Source organism: Aedes aegypti, chromosome 2, assembly GCF_002204515.2.
Source record: "Aedes aegypti strain LVP_AGWG chromosome 2, AaegL5.0 Primary Assembly, whole genome shotgun sequence".
Classification (NCBI taxonomy): Eukaryota; Metazoa; Arthropoda; class Insecta; order Diptera; family Culicidae; genus Aedes; species Aedes aegypti.
Window position 1 is genome coordinate 186,082,696 of NC_035108.1, and position 25,285 is coordinate 186,107,980.

The 25,285-nt window shown below is 37.6% G+C and overlaps 1 protein-coding gene across 3 annotated transcripts in view; it reads right to left on the reverse strand.

Annotated features, from left to right (window-relative positions):
* Window positions 1-25,285, reverse strand: part of LOC5577463 — a 162,193-nt gene that overhangs the window by 1,094 nt on the left and 135,814 nt on the right. For 2 of the 3 annotated variants that reach the window (XM_021843410.1, XM_021843409.1), the window contains 3 exons: window positions 13,010-13,432; window positions 12,838-12,958; window positions 160-508 (listed from right to left, as the gene is read on the reverse strand). In XM_021843410.1, coding sequence (XP_021699102.1) covers window positions 160-508; window positions 12,838-12,958; window positions 13,010-13,406 — 867 coding nt within the window. In that variant the 5' untranslated portion in view covers window positions 13,407-13,432. The remainder of the gene's footprint in view (window positions 1-159; window positions 509-12,837; window positions 12,959-13,009; window positions 13,433-25,285) is intronic. The other variant, XM_021843411.1, reaches the window with a different exon arrangement.

The following is a 25,285-nucleotide window of genomic DNA, read 5'->3' on the forward strand; positions in this document are numbered from 1 at the left end:
GAGTGGGAATTAGCTTCAGGATAACGTATTGCCCACGTAAACACTAGCCCGCTAATTCCCCTTTTAGACATGTCAGATCTATAGTAGCACTATATTAGCACGCAGAATGAATTTGAGTGTTATTTGATTGCTTGGGAGAATTATTCAATTTCAACTTACGTGATGCACGGAGCTCGACTTGTAAGAGTTAGTCTCAGATGGTCCCATTTCGTTGCCAACTTCGGCATACGAAGCCTCGTCGATTTGAACAGGATTGTAATTGTTATCGTCCATGTGAGTGTAGTGGTTCTCTACTGGCAGTGTGTGAGAGTTGACCAACTGATCCGGAGTTGTCAGATTCTTTCGACTGCTGAACCATGTCCAAAGACCCGAATTTGTACTTCGGGGACTACAGGATCCGTTTGTGGAATTCTTCGACGTTTGGTTGTCAAAGTTGAGCCCTGCAGTGTCTTTTGTACTGCTTGAATCGAAACACAATGTTCTCAGCCCGTTCTGGTTGGCTCGTACCCTGGAATGGATTATCGTTACACTTGTGTTAAACACGTAAATACCCAAGACGATCATACTTTGCTAAAAATGCTTTAACATGTTGACATAAAATTAATAAAAAGCTAAAGCTGTTGGTAACCTCATTCTTTCTTTTCAAAATCAAGGGAATTAGTTGACCTAACAAGCGTATGGTGTCTCCCCACTCTGCATCTTTCCTCCTTTTTTCTGGCAGCCAGTATTTCAGTAGCTTTTTTGTTATATTTCGAAACTATTCAGCTTCATTTTGCAAATTTTTATCATTCATGTTTTTAATTGATCATAGATATTCAAAATATAATTTTTCATTATAAGGTCAAAAATGTACAGTCACCCCACAGTTATGGATCAATTAAGGATCATTTTTCAGAACAAAATAAGATTAAAAAACATGGTGACGCTGTATAAAACAAAATAACCTCTCGGGTACTGCCGAATATAGTTGTTTTTGAGAATACACCTCAAAATTTGCAATTGTTTACGAAAAAGTGTCGACTTCGATAGAAATTTCAAACGATGTCCACCCCACAGATGTGGATCAGAGGGAGAGGAAGATCCCTATTATGGATCAAAACGGCTCATATTATGGATCAAAACCAGGGCTGTTAGTATCATGACCGGTTTGCGACACCGACGAAACGAGTCTTCTCACTGTCGCTAGTCGAAGCTACATTTCATGTGCTCACTTCATCAAGTCGCAATGACAGCTCTCACGAAATTTATATCTTATTTTGGAGAATTTCGGGAAGTTAATATATTTTAAACGTTCAGTGGGTATCATTCCTTGATTCCAGTGATATAAAAAACAATTATACCAAATAATGAACTAAAAATAGTTACGTTTGCGATTTTGTCACAGGTCGTAGTGACGGAAAAATGAAGGAGAATTTGAAGAAAATCTCTGTCATTGTCTAGCCGTCCGATGGCAGTGAGGGAGGCATCTATGTGAAAGTCGCGCGACACCTTCTGCTTACGTAGACGCTTTCCTGCCCTGATCAAAACTCTATAACAGCAATTTATCTGACAAGTAATCGAATGGTGTGCTAGTGCAAGCATACGTTTTGGCGTTTGTTTTGGAATCGTCTTATCTTTGATTCATGACTGTGGTATGGTTTTAAATGCTCACAGTTATGAATCAACGCTTCTGGGAATACGACTGACATTTTATTTCCTACGGGCGGAAAAAATATGCTTAAGCATATTTTAATTGATTGTGATGCTGTATTGATTTATGGTGATACTCCCGTTTTAATCCAACTCTGATCCATATATGTGTGCTATTCATAACTGTGGGGTGACTGTACTTGAGAACCGTCCTTTAATTACATAAGACAATGTTGGTGGTTGTTAGACAACCCCCTCCTTCCATTATAAGATTTTTTGTATGAAAATTAAAATCAAAATGTGCATGGCACCTTAGAAATGTCGAATCTGCCCTCCCTCTATAAGTCTTAACGTACGTAATTAAAGGACAGCCCCCTGTGGGTTTATACCTCAAATCCTGAACAGTCACTAAACAAATTGCTTCGGGGTAAGTTTGCGAAATAGATTTTATGCTATTTACAGATCCTCAAACACAACTGAGGAAAACTTGAAGCGAGGCGGTGTGCGTAAGAAAACCTAGATTGAGAAAATCGAGTTTGAAGTTTTTTTTCAGTAATTATCAATTTCAAACAAATTGTATAGGAGCTTGAAACAAGCCAATCTTCTGCGAATTATGTTATTTTTTGTGTTTGGCAGAAAAATCAGCTATAAATAGCATTGAAATGCTTGAAAACAGTATTTTTTATTAGTCAACTTAGCTCAAAATCGTTCAAAATGTCCCTTACAGGATGTTCAATAAGTTCGAATACACTTTTAAAATGTGTTAAAAAATGCAAATACAAGATATTTTTTTCTAAGTCAATTTCTATTGAAGTAAAGTTTATTGAGAATCTTTAGGGCATATTAGCTGGGAGCACCCTCAGCTTTATGACGAGCTTGAGACGTTTCCCAAATTAATCGCGCGCGGCACGTGTCTGTTCCATCGGCATCTTGTCTCAGATCTTGGAAATGAGCTTATTAAATTGGCCCTTAGTGTTCACTTGATGTTCGCTCTGTTTGGCCAGCATGTACAACTATACATAAAAGTCCAGGGAATTGAGGTCCGGGAGCTGAGAGGCCACAAAGTCTTATCGAGAAAATCAGTCAAATTCTCTCGACATCCCGCTTGGACAACATTCGCGGCCCACACTGCGGTGCACTGTCCAGTTGAAAGACGCAATGATCTCTCCCGTAGAGGTCCTAAAGTGCCGGGGCCACAACCATCTTAAGAAGCTCGGTTTTATAATACGCTGCGTTGATTTTCACGGTTTTCTCGATAAACACCAAAGGGAGCTTCCCACTCCTCTCATGCCGCGAAAGTATCAGTTTGGCTCTGTCCAGCCTCCTGTCCAGCATTTCTTGTACGGCTTGTATCCTAGGTCTTTCGTCATGATGGTATGAGCAGTAGCCTGGGACACGGTTATATAAAAAATTTAGATTCTTGCTCCAGTCCACTTTTTGGATTGAATTTAGGTCCCATAACAACTGTGCAAAATTTCAGCTCGTTCGGAGAAACTATATTTTAGCGCCAGCCGTTCAAAGTTTGTATGGGATTTACTATGGGAAAACTTACTTTTGCAAAGAAAAATCTCCATAGGACGCCCATTGACCTCTATAAAAATTCTGAACACAGATCTCGATAGGTATTTCTACGATGAACAACATTGCCGAAGACCGCAAAGCTATCTGTTGCTTGTGAAAAAAGTTATTAAGCATAGACTATTCGGAAATTTTGTCCGATTTTGTTATTATTGTTATTCCTTTACGTGTTAATCAACGTTGCCTTGCCAATAGGTTTTCATTGAATAACTTTTTTCACAAGTGTCGAATTGTTTCGCGGTCTTCGACAATATTCTTTATCGTAAAAATACCTATCGATTTCTGTGTTCAGAATTTTTATAGATGTCAATGGGCGACCTCTGGAGATTTTTCTTTGCAAAAGTAAGTTTTCCCATAGTAAATCCCATACAAACTTTGAACGGCTGGCGCTAAAATATAGTTTCTCCGATCGAGCTGAAATTTTGCACAGTTGTTATGGGACCTAAATGCAATCTAAAAAGTGGACTGGAGCGAGAATTTAAATTTTGTCCCACACTAATGAGCAGTCCTGATCGACACATCCAGTTCAGCAGCGGTCTTCTGGATCGAGCGATTAATGTTTCGGCGATCCCGCTCCCTCATCACCTTGATGGCTGCTCGTCGAATGTGGACGCCCGGATCTCACACGGTACTTGGCCGAGCCCGTCTCCTGGTACCGACGGATGGTGGTATAAATGAAAGTCCGCTTCAACCCGTTGGATTTCAATCACCGGAATACGTCACTAGGTCACTCACCTCTCGCAAAAAAACTTTACAATTACATCGCGGTACTCTTTCATCGTGCGCGGTAAACAAGCTACAAAATTTGTTTAACGACAGCAAGTCGACATCATGCGCGCCGGTTAGCCGATATACGAGGCTAAGGGTGACACTATTACCAATACACAGAATGCACATGGTGTGCACCTACACAACGAAGAAAAGTTGTATTCCATTCGAACCCTCCCCACAGAGCCAGAAACTGTAAGGCTTTCGAACTATTTTATTTTGATTTAACGCTACACGTTCTACAACTATGGAACAATAAATTTGTTTGGTTCACATTAACACTCGGTGGGTTTCAGTGGTGTTATTAGTTTCTTCGAAGCTGTGTTTTTTGTAACCAGTAGATTTGAAAAAATAAACATACCTGTGAACTGTCATTACCAGTAAAACAAATGCATAAATAACAAAATTTCATCGCCTTTAAAAAAAAATAAAAATAAAAACAAGTTGAAGGCTAAGCGTGAGATAAGAAGTTTGTCTCACATTTAAATATATTGGAATAAAGCATCTGTCATTCAGTCATTCGGTTAATGATAATTCTTTGATTTTTTTTAATTACCGGAAAACTCTTAGAATGCAATCAAAAAATCTAGTTGTGGTGGGAGCATATCTGTCTCATTAGGTATTTCGAGGTGCTTCTTCTTCTTGACATTACGTCATCACTGGGACAGAGCTTGCTTCTCAGCTTAGTGTTCTTATGAGCACTTCCACAGTTATTAACTGAAAGCTTTCTTTGCCAAATTTGCCATTTTTGCATTCGTATATCGTGTGGCAGGTACGATGATACTCTATGCCCAGGGAAGTCAAGGAAATTTGCATTACGAAAAGATCCTGGACCGACCGGGAATCGAACCCAGACACCTTCAACGTGGCTTTGCTTTATAGCCGCGGACTCTAACCACTCGGCTAAGGAAGGCCCCGAGGTGCTGTTGATATGTTTTAGGTGTTGATTACGATTTGACGCATTTCGCGCCAAATTCCGAGCTGACAGCACCCTCACAGATTTCAATATTTTTTTTTTTAGATTTCTACACTGAATAAAACAGATTTTCATAATTAAGAGTCGATTAAAAAAGGGGATTTCTAATGTTAATGAACTTTTGTCTTAAGATATTTAGTAATTATGCCCGTCCATACATCACGAGAAAAAAAAAATCTAACACAAATTATTTGCCGTCTTAAATGGATTTTTTAGCGTGTCATTTTCAAACAAAACTCCAGGTTCTTTTCGTACAGGAAATTTCCTTAACTTCCCTGGTTGATAGCAGGTTGATAAAAAATATGTTATCAAACATCTGTTCTACAACATTTTTATAAAGCGTGCTTATTAACACAAAGTAGACTTTTCATCACACAAAATTTTGTAAAATTGTTTGTTGCGTAAGTTTAAGCCAAAACACTCATCTCTCCAAAAAAAAAATGTAATTTATGACCATTATTTAGGACAGATATGATGATTCGCGTTTAGTTATCAACTTGAATTCAGTGATAACAGAGTTTATTGTTACTTTGTTATCTGGGGAACAAATTTGTGTTCTCATTTTTTTTAAATTTAGCCAAGATGATAACAAAATCAGTTATCAAATGATGATATCCAGGTAGCTAACAAAATTTCTTATCATTTTGTTATCAATCTTTGATGGGGAGGCTATCTCACCGTATTCACAATTTTATTGATATGATGACATTGATAAAATTTCCCCATGATATTGGAATTCGGGGTAATGTCATTCGGGGTTATGGGTTGTTCGGGGTAATGGCATTCGGGTTAATGACATTCAGGGAAATGGATTTCGGGGTATTGGGGTATTGCGAATACTGTGAAACCTTTAACGAGCAAATCCCCACTGTACTCCACATCGCTTCCTACTGCAATATTGTCGGCGCGGTAAAAAGTTAGAAACAGTTTCTCACCGAAGTTGGATTTCTCTTAAAATCTATGCGAGAGACATAACTTCGGAAGAAGTGCATTCGATTCGCGTCCGGGTGCGCTCTAATGCGGCCTTCTTCCGAAGTAGGGTATCTCGCACATATTCCGAGAAAAATCAAACTTCGGTGAATTGCATTTGACCGCATTTTAATTTTATTGACCGAATTTACAATAAGCCTTTTCATGTGATAGGTCTGTCTATGCATTTGTTTACTCCAGTGGAGGACACGAGGCTGTCATTTCCATAGAAGAATTGTCAAAGAGCTTCCCGATCAGTTGATTTGGAACATCTTATGAATAGGCCTATGAACCGATGCACGTGTTCACTAATTTGACGTTTGAGCGGTGCCGAATTCACTGGTTGCTATGGTCACATAAATAACACGGCACCGCTAAAACGTCAAATAGTGAACCCGTGCAACGGTCCATAGTACTGGCAATGATTTCTTTGTAGATTGCTGTCTTTCGCCTTCGAATACCCAACCCCGCTTTTAGATGGGATTTGTTAAGAAACGCTAGGTTTACGATTTGGAGGACGGGGTTTAGCTATAGGAAAATGTAATGCGCCACCATCATAGAGGTCGCTGGGGAAGAAGGCGAGAAATGTCACTGAAAACGTTTGTTTACGTCCAAAATTCAATTTTCCAACCCACAAATTAGATCATAATCAGGGATTGAATCCTGAGAAAATTGAGAGAATCTCTCACGTATCGCTTTCTGTAACTATCATAACATGCTGCACATTATGAGAGACTGTTTATCGTATACTGCTGCAACTTTGATCAGATTGGGGGGATAGTAGTGCATGATGAAACCCCTCTAAACATGCTCCAAGCCTGGGGGAAACTATTGCTATTGGAAGTTTGTGGATTGTTTATCGTGCCAGTAAAGAAAAAGACCTATCCCCAACGGTAAACAAGCGAGAAAAATGGATTTTATCATCGCTCTCTCTTTGGGGCTCTCGCTCGCTGCTTCCATTTATCAGACTTGTTACACCTTGCGATACAAAGACGATCGTGGACTGCAACAGATCGGATGTTTTTCTTTGCTTGCTTTGATCGTGCTTCATTCTCAAATGAGAGCGAATTCTGCAATGCCTGATCCAGGCATGGGAAAATCGTTTCACATTACATTCATTTTACATTCCTGAGCCAACGTGTGTTACCTGTGAAGCCCGATCACAGCAACACTACATAGAAAGAGTCGCGCGTTCATCCCGAAGAGAGAGATAAAACGCAGACAAGAAAAATTAACTAACACTCTCTGATGTGTGTGTTCATTTGTTAATTCATTCACATCAATATGAGTCACGCTGCGAATGAATCTCAAAACAATCACAAGTGAATGCAATCTTTCATTCTCCGTGATTCTATCGGAAACGTTTGTAGGATTGTTTGCCGCGAACTTTTGTTGGTCGCGCTTTGTGCTGGCATCTGACCGATGCAAACAAAATAAACTAAAACGACTCTTCCTGTGGAATATGTCCAGCTTCTTGTTGCTGGATGGGGGTGGATAATTAACAAGGCATTGTGCATAAATTACATACGTAAGGGGGGTGCATATTACAGTTGTTAAGAAAATTTTCCCGTTTGCGATAGCCGCAGAGTACTACGGCAGCTGTCAAAGTTCCACCGCAGCCTTCGAAATCATTTAATAGGCCTATTCACAAGACGTTTTAAATCAGCTGATCGGGAAGCTCTCTGACAGTTCTTCTATGGAAATGACAGCTCCGTGTTAGCACCGGTCCTCCACCGATGTAAACAAATGCATAGATGGACCTGTCACATGAAAAGGCCTATAAAGCAAAATAGCAACAAACAGCAATCAACAAGACGGTATTCAAGGTACCGTCGGACGGGGCTACTTTTGATTCCAGGGGCTACTTTGGACACTCATCTTTTGTATTTATTAGCAGCGTAAATATTAATCTGAGCAGTTTTGTATCTTCAGCACTTTTATTAACCAATATTTGCTCTACCACTAGGCATGATTTTTTCTTGGAACAACATCAACAATAACAGAATAAACAAGAAAACATTTCAAAAAAGCCCGAATAAATATTCACAAGGTATAAAACATTGGCTACACAAACATTGTTTGAATTTTACCCATGTCGAGGAAACTTATTGGGAGCATCACAAAACTATCAAACCGTCATGGTTCATAAAAATCTTGTGATTTGTTTTACTTTAAATTGTTGATTTACTAAAATAATTGATCAAAGGTCTTATTTTAGCGACTTTTATTTTATTATAATGTTTTGGTTTGTGTATTTTACAACATAAAAAATAAATAAAATCAATGTTTGTAAAAGTGAATAGACATATAACACACATATTTCAGTACGTACCAATGTCAAATTCACAGCATAATCTCTAAAAAACTATTTTTCGTCATATTTTACATGAATTTGTAGTACAGAACAGTTGCATCCTTCAAATGCTTAAATTAAACTACTCTTAAGCCAGCTCTAAACTACTAAGAAGCTAAAAGCATATTACAAAAGCAAACTTACTTCTTTACGATCTTGCTAAACTTTACTTCATAAATTGTGTTTTTAATGAAAATTACTTACTGGTATTAAATTTGTTACCAGCATTAATGTGATCCTTCAACATATCGTTCATATAACAGTAAGAATAGAAAAAAAGAGTTATTGTACATAACTCATTTTTCTTCGCAGTACCTAGTAGTTACGTCGTTCGTTTATGTCAACTTGAAAATCGAGCATTCGTAACTGGTAGTTCCATTTAAGAGGAAGTTGAAAATTTAAGTTTGTACTGCAAACTAAGAATAGTTAATGGCATGTTTCGTTGAAATTTGTTATGTATGCGTAATTGATTCTAGCTTTGCAATTTTCTACATTAAGTTTATTAATGAAAAACGTTCCAAAACATCACAGTGGACGACAATCTATTGAATCAGTTTGAAAGCTATAAGGAAAAATCATTTCATTAGCAAATTGTGAAAATGTCCAAAGTAGCCCCTTTTTTTGTCTTGAAGGACACACTTTTTTCGCTATTCAAGCAGTGTTGTTATTTCTTGATGGATTTGCCTCATATTTTGCACATTTGTTACGTACATATACAACTTAATTATAGGCAAAAATTATCAACATCTATCCATAATTCTGAGAGTTATAAATCCTCAAAGTTAGAGAATGTGAAAATAATTTCAAAAGAAGCCCCGTTTGACGGTACCCGATATTAATTTTTAGCCTTTCAAATCCGACCTGCTCCCAAAACTAAACGAAATAAAATTTTCAAACCCGAACCCGACCATCTCTACTACCTTTGTATGTAACGCATCATCAGCTGCACAACATACGGTATCAAACAGCAATGCTATGGATCGAAAGAATGAATGCAATTTCGCATTCAGTTGCGAACCAAGAATTGAATCACTAGTGAATGTTTGAGCGACAATCCTGTGATCCAAAACAAACACGTGAACTACGATCGCTTTGATTCATTTCTTTTTGCGTTAGTCATTCGCTGTGCTCATTCTTTCGGTAGTTAATCTGTATTTAGAGTCGTAGTGTTCCATTAGGAGAGGAATCATGCGACTGCGAATGAACAGTGGGAGCCTAACAACGCACCGAACGGATTCATGAAGAAGAACGTGAATGAATGACTTTTCCCATGCCTGGCCTGATCATAATCAATTAATTATTGAACTATTTTCCATTGGCATAATCATATTTACCCTTTTTTTCGATACGCGTGATTTCACAACAAATTTAACCACTAACAAAGAGTTCGGAAGTTTACAACCTATGTTGTCAAACACAAATTTTCTAATTTTATCCCACTAATCATACATGAGCACTAGCCTGGGACACGGTTATATGAAAAATTTAGATTCTCGCTCCAGTCCACTTTTTGGATTGCATTTAGGTCCCATAACAACTGTGCAAAATTTCAGCTCGATCGGAGAAACTATATTTTAGCGCCAGCCGCGCAAGCATCGGATTGCTTTGCGGTCTTCGGCAATGTTGTTCATCGTAGAACTACCTATCGAGATCTGTGTTCAGAATTTTTATAGAGGTCAATGGGCGGCCTCTGGCGATTTTTATTTGCAAAAGTAAGTTTTCCCATAGTAAATCCCATACAAACTTTGAACGGCTGGCGCTAAAATATAGTTTCTCCGATAACCGGATCCACCTGAATCTTCCCAGTAAACACAAACTCGTATACAATAGCGCATAAGAGTACAAATGTGGAGGCGATATACGTACATGCGCCATATGGCTGAATGCAAGATGTACGTATATCGCCTCCACATTTGTACTCTTATATCTTTTCATAAACGATGGTGTGCTTACTGGGTTAGCTTTTCATGATCGTTGAATTACTAAGAATATATGTTAGAACACCAAAAGCCTTGGAAAAATCAAAGCTCTTCTTGGAATTCCTTTAAGTTTAGTTCATAGAATATTTCAACTGGAGATTTCTATATAAATTTTTAAAACAAATATTTTGAAATTCATCCAGAAGCGTATTTTTACAGATTTTTTATAGAATTATTTAAGAAATTTTACGTGCATTTCATAAAAAATTTGACCTAATATATTTGTAAATTTTTTTACAGAAAATCCAAAAAGCAATACTTTTAGAAACTTTCTTTAGTTTCCGTTTTTTTTTTGTGTTCTAAGGGATAATGACATTCGATTAAATGCTTGAATAAGATCTTAGTGACATTCCTGGTCGAATTAAGGAAAAATCTCGTTAGATGATTCCTGTAAGAATCCTTCAATAATCTTAGCAATTTTGCAAAAAAAAAAAAATCAGAAGTGAAATGAGCGGAATTTCTGAAGGAATCTTTATTACAGTTTTGAGAGGAATTTTGAAATTATCTAAAGATAATTTCAGAGTCCTAGGCCAAACTCCATGAGGAATAAGAAAGTTTGAACAAAAAGTAAGTTTGATTATACCCTTAAAGAGCTTATGAAATTATTCAAGGTGAAATCCCAATCAAACATTAGAAGCAAATTTTAAAGGAATTTTTCGAGATATTACTGGAGAAACCCCCAAAAGAATGTAACAAGAAGTTGAAGTAATTAAAGTAATTCCTTAAAAATTCAAATTACTTTATAGAAATTTCGGATGCAGTTTCTGGACGAGTTCAAGAGGGAATGCATGAAGAAATTTAATCATAAACGAATTCTTGGAAAAATCTCTTCAATGTACCCAGTATATTTCTGGAACAATTCATTAAATTATTACCTGAATATGTTTGAGAAAAAGTTTCATCAGGATTCCATACAATAATTTTTGGAGTAGTATCAAGATGAAGATGCATCGAAGTCAAACCTCGAATTTTCAAGAGCACGAATCTAGAGAACAACCATTCGCGCCGAAAAATTGAACGATTGGTCATCACCAGCAAGTAACCAGTGAGTTAAATTTCCAGCACAAACGGTTGACTGGTTCTCTAGATTTGCGCTCTTCAAAATTTGAGGTTTGGTTTCGATGCATCTTAACCTTAAGAGAAATTCTTGGAGGAATTTTAGAATGAACCTACACAACTTAGTTTCTTTTTCGTGAACTTGGCTGCGTTTTCGTTTTTTTCAACATTAATCAATAATTGTCAGGTTGCTAAGTAATGAAGCACGATTTACTTACTCGATATCTTATGAAATTCGTTTGTCGTCTACTCGGTGCTGGAAGACAATCTTTGAAGAATTCAAACACAATATTACTCCCCGTAGTAAAATTGTTCTATCGTACAGAGGGAAGGATGTATTGCCATTGCCCACCCTGGCTACGCCCATGCGTGCATGACATCGAACATCATCATCAGTATTAATGTAAACGTGGTAAACCATGACGAAGACAATTTATTTATATATTTCAAAATAGGCTGACAAAATCGAGGGCTGACTAAATCGGGTCAGTACTGTATTATTGTAGAATATATGCCATTTAAATTGCTATGGGAGTAAGGTTTTCATGAACTACATGTTTTACACTTCTACAGTATTTTCTGGTTGTGCTTATAGAGTGGCCTATAACTGTTGCTATTCATAGTGCCTCCCAATATTTCAAAAATCCATTTACTGTGATATTCGAACATTGTAAGTCTATTGTTGCCCAATAGACGATTAATATATTTCAGAGTTTCTTTCTTTAAGGTCTCAGAAAAACTCTGAAGTCAAAACTTGAATGTATTACAGTTAACTCTCCTTTACTCGATATTAAAGGGACCATCGAGTTAGGGAGGTATCGAGATACAGGACACATATTTTTCAAAATTTCATTTTTTTATTATTTTGACAAAATACATTCTGAATAGTTATTTTTACGTGAATAACAAAACAATTTTACCACATTTACCTATGTGACACTTTTTTAAACCAATCTGCAAAAATTAAAACTTTTAGCACCCAGAAATTGGCTGTAAACCTTAATTTTACTATCAATTTAATCATAATAATCAAATTCATGAAATTTATTAACGTTTGGAGGACATTTGGAACATTTCATGAAAATATCGAGTTAGAGAGGTAAAGTTACTTGGGAATTTGAAACAGATAGCATCGAGTTAGGGAACATCGAGTTAGAGAGGTATCGAGTTACAGAGGTATCAAAGCATGCTAGATTGAAGGGACCGCGCATTCCATCGCGTTAGGGGAAATATCGAGATACAGAATATCGAGTAAGGGAGAGATGACTGTAGTATGAATAGTGATATATGCGTACCTGGTATCAGTAGAGACCGTTTAAGATAAGTAAATTTATAAAAATAAACAACGAAAAAAGCCATTATTTTTACTGCCACAAAAATGCGGAGGATGCAAAGGGCACCCTGCACTTGTTAGCTAATCTCCTTGATTTTAAAGAAAATTCTATCCTAAAATATTAGAAAGTCACCAAGTTATAGCATTCTTAGCACAGTTAGATCGTCCTGGCTATTGACGTCAATGACTTGCTTACCTCTTACACCTAAGAAATACTATCATTATTATGGCACCCAGGACTGCCGATGTGAGAGAAACTACGACCAGCGTGAACGTCCAACTGAACTCCTTGGTATCTGCAGGGGAGAAAATTTCCTCTAATCAATCAATTAGCAATCCAATTGCCCATTGAATCGATTTTAACATACTTATCGCTCCATCCAGTGATAACGTCCCTTTGTCCTGCCAGGCCCAGCTGCACAGATCGCACGTGGTCAGTCCATCCGGAGCGATTGATTCCTCTAGAAACGGAGGCCGTGGAGGAGGAGGAACGAATTTCCCGTTCCAGTAGCTTTGATCGATTGTGTCGATCACTTGCATGTCTTCCTCGATCATTTGTAAGTCAAGCTCGAGATTCCACGCGGTGGGACCGGATGCGGTAACAGCGGAAACCGAAGATTCCGCAGAGGCACCGAAAGTGGACGAATCACTACCGGAAACAGCGCTACTAGTGGTAACACTGTGGTTGCTGTTGTTACTACTACCGTTGTTACTGTCGGGCGATGAATCATCTTCAGCATTGGGCAGCTTGGACAGTGTGAACATCGTTCATCCAGAACGGAGTTCTAGTGCTGCAAAATAAAGAGAGAGGTAGCAGGCGTTAGAAAGGGTTGGGAAATTGGTATGTAGAAGGAATTATGATAGGTATTATTGGTTCAAATAAGAACATTAATTGAATATATAATAAAAGGTCGAAAAACATGAGGTCGAACGACAAAAAGTCGAAAGACAAAAGGTCAAAGGACAGAAGGTTGAAAGATAAAAGATCCAAGAACAAAAATAAAGGAACAAAAGATCGGAAATATGTTCTCAAAGAAGGGATAATTTCCAACAGAAGATCGAAAAAAAGTTCTAACTTTCAATTCTTTCGGTCGTTTTCGACCTTTTAAACTTTAGACCTCTGTCTTTAGATTTTTTCGCGTTCACTGCGTTTTTTACTACTTGGGCCATTTCAACCCATCGGTTCCATATGGAACATTACCCCCTGTATTACCTTAACCATCATCAGAATGAACGCACGTAATTGCAGACTTGACTTTATCTAACCTTCTGAAACGCATGAAAGATGAAAAAGCACTTACCGCCCACACCCATATAGGCTCGGCAAACCTTTAGGATACCTAGTAGGACATAACATGGCAATCAGTTGGCTGGCTGGCTTTGGCTACATTTAATCGTTCTCAACTGAATAGCCAGTCTAACAAGCGACGCAGCCGGCAACATATGAGACTGGAGGATGAAAACTTTTCACAGCACGGGAAAATCCATACCGTTGCATATTTCAGGAGATGCTCTCGAGCTTTTATGCAAAATTCAGCAAGCTATTGTTTCACGGAGGAGTTGCCTTTTTTGTTTCAGCCTGTCGACAAGCATTACATTTGCCGTCGCCGTGCATTCGTTGCCTTTTTTCGGAACCTAGAACAAACCCGAAACATTGCAGCTCCATATCGTAACATACATACTTATGTGTTTGTACCCCGGTTTTGTATGCTTGACGGTGCAACATACTGGAATTCATTCCATAGTGTATGGAGCTTTCTTCTCAATCTAGCAGAGACTCTACCCGACCAGAATAAAATAGCAAGGCTGTTACAATCACATACCATGATGAGTTAATATACCTCGGCTTTTTTTATTTATTATATGGATAACTATGGACACCTGATGAAGACCATAATATGCTATCATAACAGAATCAGTTGTCTCAAGCTATTCTTTTCAATTGTTTGCGATGACACATGTTAAAAAGTAATGATCCCTAGACAAGTTGCAGGGCTTGGTTTGTTATTGAATATTAGTTTAATGACATGGTTTGTTATTTAAAAATTATTCATAGCTCTAACCCTCAAGAGCACATGGGCAAACTTTATAACCGATTGAATGAATTGCTTGCAATTCCCACACAAACTTTGAAGGCCTTCTGCAGTCTCAGTGTTCATCCAAATGAGCTCAAATTTTGGGAAGACACTCAGAATTTGATCTAGAATCGAATGAGCGGTGTGGAGTAAAAACGATTGTTTGAACCATTCTAATGTTGATATTTAATTTTAATTGCATGAAAAGGTATTCGTTTGCCATCTTTTTCTGCTCGAGTAAAGCAGCATGTTGTACGCTTGGCCGATGCTTGAAGCGCAATTTGTAGAGTGCTTGTGAATTGGACGTATGGAAGTTTTCTTCCACGTAGAGGATCATGACAAGATGGGCAAGGAATGTTTTTTTATTACCTACGCATACAATAAGTTTATGTAGCACTTTTGCGATTAACAACAAGTTACTGACAATTTGGTCACATGGAACGATTAGTTTGCGAAAATTAACTTGCTTCATATGGTAATCTCACCACACTTGCCCATCTGATAGTACTGTTCATATTAGCCACTCAAATGGTGCATTCTTATGTTCTTAGACCAACCTTTTTGTACCGCAGGCCAATTATTAGAAATAGTATTGCATTTACCAGTGCGCATCGTACCTTCGTGCTGTGCGTACACGAATTCTCTCTGCTCTTGGAAGTTTTCTTAAAAACTACCTAAAGCAATAAAACAGTACTTTTCAGTGCTACAAAAACAGTACTTTTCAGTGCTAAAATTAAAAACGGTACTTTTCAGTGCTACTAAAACAGTACTTTTCAGTACTATTTTTTCTACTATTGATCCCTTCACGATCCTTGTTTGGACCCGTGCCTTCGATTTTTCGTTGGACCCGTTGGCGAAAGCTAGCGGTGGTAATCCTTCTTGGACACCGTCTTGGGAAAAAACCTTTCGAAGGTCACGTCTTCTTTCGTTTATTAATTAAACATGGTATCAACAACAAACAAAAGGAAGGGTGAATCTCTGAATTCACTACTTCCTTCCAAAAAAGTGGGGTTTAAAACTGTCACTACACGTGGCAAGAATGGAAGAAAGGACGCTTCCCCGGAATGCGAACTTTCTTCCAAGGGTGAAATGAATAATTGTATCGAAATGAGCAATCAGTTCGATGCTCTAGACAAATTTTCCGAACACCAAATCGAAGCAGCCTCTAGCCCAGGCTCTTTGATTCAAGTGAGGAAGTAAAGAGTGCCGCCTATCGTGGTCAGTTGTTCCGAATTTGCGGGATTTAAGCAGGAGATCTTGAACTCCATTAGGGGAATCAAGGTTTCCTTCCAAATCGCAAAGAAAGGAGACTGTCGCGTTTTGCCGGAAACTCTTAAAGATCGTGAGCTTCTTCTCAAACATCTTGAAGAGAAGAAGCACAATTTTTTTACTTATGACGACAAAACTGAACGTTTGTTCAACGTGCATATAGCAGTTATTACCGAAACGTATTTAAAACCTGGATCTAAACTCAAAAGAGATCCTAACTTTTTTGTTTATCGTAATGATCGACTTGATGGGGCATGTGGGGGAGTTGCAATCATCATTCATAGGCGTATAAAACATCAACTGTTTTCATCATTTGAAACTAAAGTTTTTGAAACTTTAGGTGTTTCTGTTGAAACACAGTTTGGTAAATATACTTTCATAGCTGCCTATTTGCCTTTTCAATGCTCTGGGCAGCAAGTTAATTTTCTCCAAACTGACTTGCGTAAATTGACTCGCAATAAGTCAAAATTTTTTGTCATTGGTGACTTTAATGCCAAACATCGGTCATGGAATAATTCTCAAAGTAATTCCAACGGCAGAATTTTATTTGATGAGTGCTCTTCAGGATATTTCTCAATTCAATACCCTGATAGCCCCACATGTTTTTCCTCTTCTAGAAATCCATCTACGATTGATTTGGTCTTAACCGACTCTAGTCATCTTTGTAGCCAACTGATTACTCATGCTGATTTTGATTCTGATCATGTCCCTGTCACATTTCACATATCCCAAGAAGCGATTCTCAATCCTATCAGCTCCACTTTCAATTATTTACGAGCCAACTGGAATATATATAAAACGTATGTTGACTCCAATCTTGATGTTAACATTTCTTTAGAAACTAAACTTGATATTGACAATGCTCTTGAAACTTTAACAAATTCCATTGTTGAAGCCCGGAGCATTGCAATTCCAAAATGTGAAGTAAAATTTGAATCCGTGATTATAGACGATGATCTTAAACTCTTGATCCGTCTTAAAAACGTAAGGAGAAGGCAATTTCAACGCACTCGCGATCCTGCTATGAAAATTATATGGCAGGATTTGCAGAAAGAAATCAAGAAACGTTTTGCTCAATTAAGAAACAAAAATTTTGAAAATAAAATTTCTCAATTGGACCCTGGCTCTAAGCCCTTTTGGAAATTATCGAAAATCTTGAAAAAACCTCAGAAACCAATACCGGCATTGAAAGAGGAAAACAAATTATTACTAACTAATTGCGAAAAAGCTCAAAAACTTGCTATGCAGTTTGAAAGTGCGCACAATTTTAATTTAGGACTTACTAGTCCAATTGAAAATGAAGTTACTCAGGAGTTCGAAAATATTCTCAATCAAGAAAACGTTTTCGAAAATGCCTGGGAGACTGATTTGGAAGAAGTGAGAACTATTATTAAAAAATTCAAAAACATGAAAGCTCCTGGCGATGATGGAATTTTCTACATCCTCATCAAGAAACTTCCAGAAAGTAGCTTATCATTTTTAGTTGATATATTTAACAAATGTTTTCAATTAGCATATTTTCCTGACAAATGGAAAAATGCTAAGGTTGTTCCAATTTTAAAACCAGACAAAAATCCTGCAGAAGCTTCTAGCTATCGTCCAATCAGTTTGCTTTCCTCCATCAGTAAACTTTTTGAAAAGGTTATTTTGAACAGAATGATGGCCCACATCAACGAAAATTCAATTTTTGCCAATGAACAGTTCGGATTCCGCCATGGACATTCGACCACTCATCAACTTTTACGAGTAACAAATTTGATCCGTTCCAACAAATCTGAAGGCTATTCTACTGGTCTTGCTCTTCTAGACATAGAAAAAGCATTCGACAGTGTTTGGCATGAAGGTTTGATTGTAAAATTAAAAAACTTTAATTTTCCAACATACATTGTTAGAATAATTCAAAGTTATCTGTCAAATCGTACACTTCAGGTTAATTATCAGAACTCCAGATCTGAAAGACTTCCTGTAAGAGCTGGTGTTCCTCAAGGCAGCATTTTGGGACCAATATTATACAATATTTTCACATCTGACTTACCTGAGTTACCTCAGGGATGTCAAAAATCTTTATTTGCGGATGACACAGGCCTCTCCGCCAAAGGACGAAGCCTGCGTGTCATCTGTAGTCGATTGCAAAAAAGTTTGGATATTTTTTCTTCATACTTGCAAAAATGGAAGATTTCTCCTAATGCTTCCAAAACTCAACTAATAATATTCCCACATAAACCAAAAGCTCTTTATTTGAAACCTTCAAATAGACATGTTGTCACGATGAGAGGGGTTCCAATAAATTGGTCAGATGAAGTTAAGTATCTAGGGCTCATGCTAGATAAGAATTTAACTTTCAAAAATCACATTGAGGGCATTCAAGCCAAATGTAATAAATATGTAAAATGTCTCTATCCCCTTATTAATAGAAAATCAAAACTTTGTCTTAAGAACAAGCTTTTGATATTCAAACAAATTTTCAGGCCAGCCATGTTGTATGCTGTACCAATATGGACTAGCTGTTGTAATACCAGGAAGAAAGCTCTGCAGAGAATTCAAAATAAAATTTTGAAAATGATTCTGAGGCTTCCTCCCTGGTATAGTACCAATGAGTTACATAGAATATCCAATGTTGAAACATTGGAACAAATGTCAAATACAATCATTAATAATTTCAGGCAAAAATCGTTACAATCTTCTATTGCCACGATTAATGCGTTATATGTTTAGGTTAAGTTAGGTTAAGTATATTAAAAACATTTTTTTTTTCTCTTATAAGCAGGCGAAATCAACTCACCTGTAAAAAAAAAAAAAAAAAAAAAAAAAAAAAAAAAAAAAAAAAAAAAATGAACTGCTACGGCAAATGAAATGTAATATGTTGTTAACAAAATGTTAATTAAATCTTAAATTTGTTTTACCAAATTAGGATGATAGTGTTGTCAAATAACACAGAACACCTAGATATAAGAAATGAATGTAATGTTTGGAATGATACTAATAAAGATATTAAAAAAAAAAAAAAAAAAAAAAAAAAGTATTGCATTTACAACATTTTTATTAAGACGAATAAGTAATAGAAGATAACTTTTGGAAAGTTGACAAATTAATTGCGTTTTAGCGTATCCTACTTACAATTCAATAAGAATCCTTTTCAGTATTCTATAATGTTCTTTCGTAGATGATGTGCACAAGATTACGTCAGACATTAGCACAGGCATTGTTGAATATCTTGTTTTAAGTTTTATATTAGAATAGAATCATGTCACAGATGTTGTTAATAATCCTACTAAAAAAAATCATCATCATTTGAAAAATCATTCCTATGGTTATGTGAGAGTCCTGCGTGACATTTTGCGAAACTCTAACGCAGCGTTCTGTAGGAATTATTTCCTCATAATATTCATATTCATTCTGAACCCCTGTTTTTGAATCTTTGAGGTCCATGATTTTATATGAATCCTATTCAGATTTCGGCTAGGAATGCACCCAGGATTAGTGGAAACTCTGCCCAGAATTTTGTGAAAATTTTATAATGGGAATTTTAATTAATCCTGTTAATAATTTTGTATGAATTTTGCCCAAGTTTTCTTTTTTACAGATTGTTTTTAGTAAAATATGAAAAAATGGGTTAAAACTATTGAGGAGATTTTAGAAACAAATGGATGTTCTACAAACTTTTTGTTAGTTTAATTTTTAAGAGGATGATGATAAATTTTCCAAAATTGGTTAAAAATAGCGTTCGTTTAATCTAAAATACTACTCTAAATTTTAAAAAGCCTCGCGTTTCATTACAAGCATCAAATTGATTCTCGTAAAATCTAGCTAGCGAGAGTATAGTGTATTTTGAACACTTATAAATTAAAAAAGAATGTGCTGTCAAATTTTCCATTGTTTTCTAAGTATTAAATTGTATCATCGTGAATTATTCTAGAAATAAGTTTAATTGAAATTACTTGAAAACAAACGTTAAGTATCATCATCCTTAAATATAAACTGAAAATTCAATAGGAAGTTTAAGTTTTGAGCCTTGGTATGTTCTAACTTAAAATTAGTAGAACAATCAAGGGACCAGATAGGAGAAGGGTCTTCAAACTCTTCGCGGGTCGCAAAACAACGCCACGGGCCGTACGTTTGGCTGCCCTGTTATAAACTGACGACGAGTTGTAATATCATTATTTATTAGGATTCATTCTTACCGAAGAGTAAGTGGGATAATTTTGAATTGCATTTCTATGTATGAGGATGTTCTCATTTATCATCTTTGCATGCTGTTTTAAAAGCCATTCTATTAATCTTTCTTAACCTTCCTACGGTGTTCGGGCCAATATGACTCGAAACGCACTTGCAAAGCGCCACAACTTTTATTTGCTACTTCCCTGGGAGGGAGGCACCAATACTACACACGAAATATGACACAAAGTTATATCGAATTACAAGAAAACTCCAGCTTGCCAACGACAATCAAGGCAGGCTTGATGAAAATCGTTAGTTTTCTTTTGTTGTGTTCCTTCGATCGTTCAGGACAAACATGGAAAAAGGGCCAAAATTTTCTATGCATTTCATTTTCGTTTTTATTGGAAAAAGTAAAATTATGTATATTTGAAAACTTTATATTCAATCAGAATAAAAGGTGCTAATGTGACATTACTTTTGAATAAACATGAATAGCTTTTCAATCGATTTTTTGTCACATTTGATAATATGTAAAAATATGTTTTAATCAATTACGCGCTTTTATCTTGTTTGTCCATTGTTTTAGATCTGGGCTCACAGTGACAGTTCGTGACAGCAGAATCTCGGCTCACCTTGACGTACATAAATTTCGTATTGGTTTCTCCCTCCCAGCTACTTCCCATTGTTATGAAATTTGGTGACTTTAAATCTTTTGTGGAAAACAAGAGTTTCAAGTTTGAAAAAAATGGAGGACAATTCTGAAGGGCTGGAAAAAAAGTTACGTTTAAGGTATTCGGATCATATTGACCTACGAATTCTGCAGTCGTTTTTTCACCTAATGTAAATGTTTTCGTTCTCAAATTATCATTAAGGCTTATACTTTGTGACCAAAATTCAAAATTTTTAGAATGCTTAGAATTTCACACATAATTCATTAGAGATGCCTTCAGTTATCTAAGGCAACGTTGGCCACCTATTGGTTCCGTAACAAGTTCCGGGATTCCCGAAGAAGTGGTCAATTCATTCATTTGATGCAATCATATCATGCGAGATATCAAACTTTTCAGAATACATACAGATTTCATGAGATATTCACTTAGTTATCTAAGTCAATATTGGTCAACACAGTGGTTCCGTAACAGGTTCCGGGATTCCGGAGAAGTAACCAATTCAAAGAATTGACAGAACTAAGCCGTGTGACACATCAAAATTTGCAGGATTCCATAACACACTTGGTATTTAATTTACTCAATGCCTACTTTTGTCGAATGTTACAAATATGCAGTTATTGGCAGCATATCACGATAATCAAACATTTCAGAAATTCGTACAGAACCCAACAGATATATAATCAGATAGTAATTTAAGGTGATAGTGGCCACCCAGTGATTCCATAGCAGGTTCCATGTTTCCTGAATAGGTGGCCAATTCATTAATTTGATAGAACTGAGCCGTGTGACACATAAAAAATTACATTATTCCATTGAGAATTCATCAGAGATATCTTCGGTAACATTGGCCACGTAGCGGTTCCATAACAGGTTCCGAGATTCCCATTAATTTCATAAAAACATAAATTATTTATCGAGGACTCCTTTGTGCGGTCCTTAGCCTCCTGCCCAGCAACTCCTATCCCTATCTCCTCTCGGTACTGGCCGGGGTACGAGTAACCTTAGGGAAGATCGGGTAACCAACCCCCGGTGGGAATTTTGGTCGTATGCTGACAGGGAAGAGGGAGTTTGCTCTTGCTTTTGCTTCTGTAAACCTGAAGCGTCTGTAGTCCATGTTAGGAGCGGCTCACAACATTTAGGGGAGATGGTCCACCGGAAATCTAGGGGGTTGCTGTCAGGCCCTGCAATCCAGCCGTAAAAAACTCAAGCAACGGATAATCAACGAGAGAATACGAACCGGGACAAACGGCGATGATCACAGCGACGTAAAGGGACTAGCGATTGGAAGCTCGGTGCGTGGAACTGTAAATCTGTCACCTTCATCGGGAGCACACGCATACTCGCCGGCGTGCTGAAGGACCGCGGACTCGGCATCGTAGCGTTGCAAGAGATCAATAGTGCGAACGTTTAGAGGTAGGGGGGATAGGGGCAAGAAGGACACCTTAAGCATTTTAAGTAAAATTTTGTATGAATTTTCAATTGAAAACTTGTAATAACGCATGTATGTGACAATTCCAGGTTTGTACTAAGAATTGGTATTGATTTTAAACTCAAAAAGACACGAAAAGGATAAAAAATATTAAATTGTATAACCGCTGTTTTAGTGACTTGAAAACGAAGGCACGGGGCAAGAGTGCCACCTGTATGGGGCAAAAAGGACACGGAAGAGAAAATAGTGCTATGCATGGTTATAATAGTCAGAAAGCTATTTTCATTGTAAGTAGCAGTTCATAATTCACTAAACAATTTAGGATATCAAAAAGGGTTGACCAAAGTCACAGATTTACACGAACTTATACGATTGTATATGAACTCAAGTCTGCAGAATAGGATGGTTGTCCGAGATGCCCAAAATTTGGTACAATAGAGGCAAAATTGTCGTCTCAGCTTAATAAACCTACACGAACTACGCAATTCTTTTAGGGAAAAAGGGGTCTTAGATATGATACAATTAGTAAATATAATCAATTCATATCAAAATCAATTTTTATTCATCGAATTCATTAAAAAATATCCAAACCAGTCCAACGATGCACCGTTCTTACAAAGCGCACGAAATGCATTCCTGTTGGCAGCTTGTATAGAACCACAAAAGACAACTTTGGCATTTGTTCCACTTCAAACCATCATCCGAGTCGCTGAAAACCTGTCCACAGGTGTCGCACAGCGTATCTTGCACTTCTTCGACTTTCTTGAGTTTCGATCTTTTTCCTTGAGTTGTTCGTTGCTTCCGCGGTTTTTTAGTTTCGGATGCCTGCTTAGACCGTCGTTTGTCCTTCTGTAATAGGTTGATGTCCTTCGACGCTTGCGCTGCCTTGAGGGAATCAACATATTCAATCGATGTTATATTGGCAGCTTTCTCACGCTTTGTGTTTTTAGAAATTCGTTTGGCTTGCATACGGGGCACAGGCAGGATGTCATCCGGTGTCACATCAAATACAGATGGTTTATCAAAACCGTGACTTTGGTTGTCTTTTGGTTCTGATTTGATATCAATCACAAGAGATTTGTCAAAGTCTTGACTTTGATTGCCTTTGGATTCTGCATACTGATAACTCTGGTTCGTAATGAGGCTTGACTCATCCAATCGTTTGCAATCTTCATATTCCTTGTCAGCGGTATCGCAGGCATTGTCACTTTCATCATGCTGGTCTTCAAACGACATTGTTGGGACTTCAATTTCCATCGAACTATCACTCACCTGAGATGGGGCAAAATCTGCCTCACTAAATATGAACCGGTTGAGCGGTACAATGCCTGTTTTCTTAAATCCGTTGATAGCCGTGAAAGACGACGACGTTTTCAGAAAAGCCTTGCCAAAAAGATTCGCAATATCGTTGATGGTGACTACCCTGCCAGGATTATTTTTCAGGAATGCTTCGATTTCCGTGGAGAAGTTGCTTTTCAAGGGTGACATGTAGCTAACATCGAGCGGTTGGAGACGGTGGCTGCAATGTGGGGGCAAACTAATAATGGTCACGTAGTTCTTTTGTGCTTTTTCAAGAACGACCAAATTTTTTGTGTGCGTCGCGTGTCCGTCGAGAATGAGCATCACTGGATTTTCAGCGGATGGCCTTGTATGTTGGAGGAAATGGTCGAACCATTTGATGAAGTCAGTGATTGTCATCCAACCATTTCCATTGCAACTGAAGATAGTATCAGGGGGGGCTCCTTTCTTGAGCTGCTCGGTTAATCGCACTCTTGGAAAAATTAGGCATGGAGGAAGGTAGTGACCAGTAGCTGACATGCATAGGCAGGCAGTCGTCAGCACTCCACGTTCAGCTGAAGTCAAACATCCTACTTGTCGTCTGCCTTTGAGAGCCAAAACCTTCGATTTCTTGGTTTATACCTAAAATGTATGAAATGGTTTTAATTCGCTATTTTGGTCATTTTACCGTTATTTGATCCTCACCGTCATTACGGAAGTTTCATCAACGTTGTACACGCGGCTAGCAGGGAAATCTCCGGATTCGAATGCCGCTTCCAATACGTTGAAAAACTGAGAGACTGATTCATGATTGAATCCTTGGCCGCGCGCTGCGGATGTAGCTTCTGGTGTACGAAGCGATATTTCTGGATGACGACGACGAAATCCTTGCAGCCAGTCAAGGCCAGCCAGTTCAGTTTTTGTGCTGAACGGATGTGTAATGTTGTTCTTCACTGCAAGTTGGAAAGCCAAACTCCTGATATCATGCGTAGACAAACCATAGAAACGTTGTTCCTGATCCAAGATTTTTAGCACCAAATCTTCTTCTTGCGGGGCGGAAAAAACTGTATCGAAACAACCCATTTTCCGAGTAGCGATGTTGACATCCGGGAGCAGCAAATAGTTTTTCAAAGTTCTCCGTGGAATTCCATATTGATGGGCTGCTCGCTTCAGTGGCAATCCTTGAACGTTTACTGCTTGGACAGCTGCGGTCATACTCGCCGGTGACCACTTTTTTCGCGACGATTTTCGGCAATAATTCCGCACCATTGTTGAACTCAACTTTCCAAAACAAATTCGCTTTTGACAGTAGCTTGCGTGAAACTGAGGTTATGATTAAACTTGCGGTGGCACTCTTGCCCCGCATCAAGTGTGTCCATTTTGCCCCAGACATGCATTATTTAAATTTCTAATTGAAATTGATTATAGAAAATGAATTAAAATGTATTGAACTCAAAACCACTGTTAATACAGACTAACATAGTCTTGTGAATCATCAAACCATATGGAATCGTTTTAAAGGAATACGCTGTGCTTGTTTTGAACATGAATGTTCTTATAATATTCAAGCGAAAGTTTACCACTTAAATATAATCTATATTTTCTAGTATTTATTGTTGATGAATTTTGAAGAATTCTTTAGCGGTACATAAAAAGATCTTGAAGAATGCATAGATGACACAAACGAATCAAAATAATGGTTTTTACTAAGAAAAATAAAGGGTGGCACTCTTGCCCCGGGTGGCACTCTTGCCCCTAGCCCCC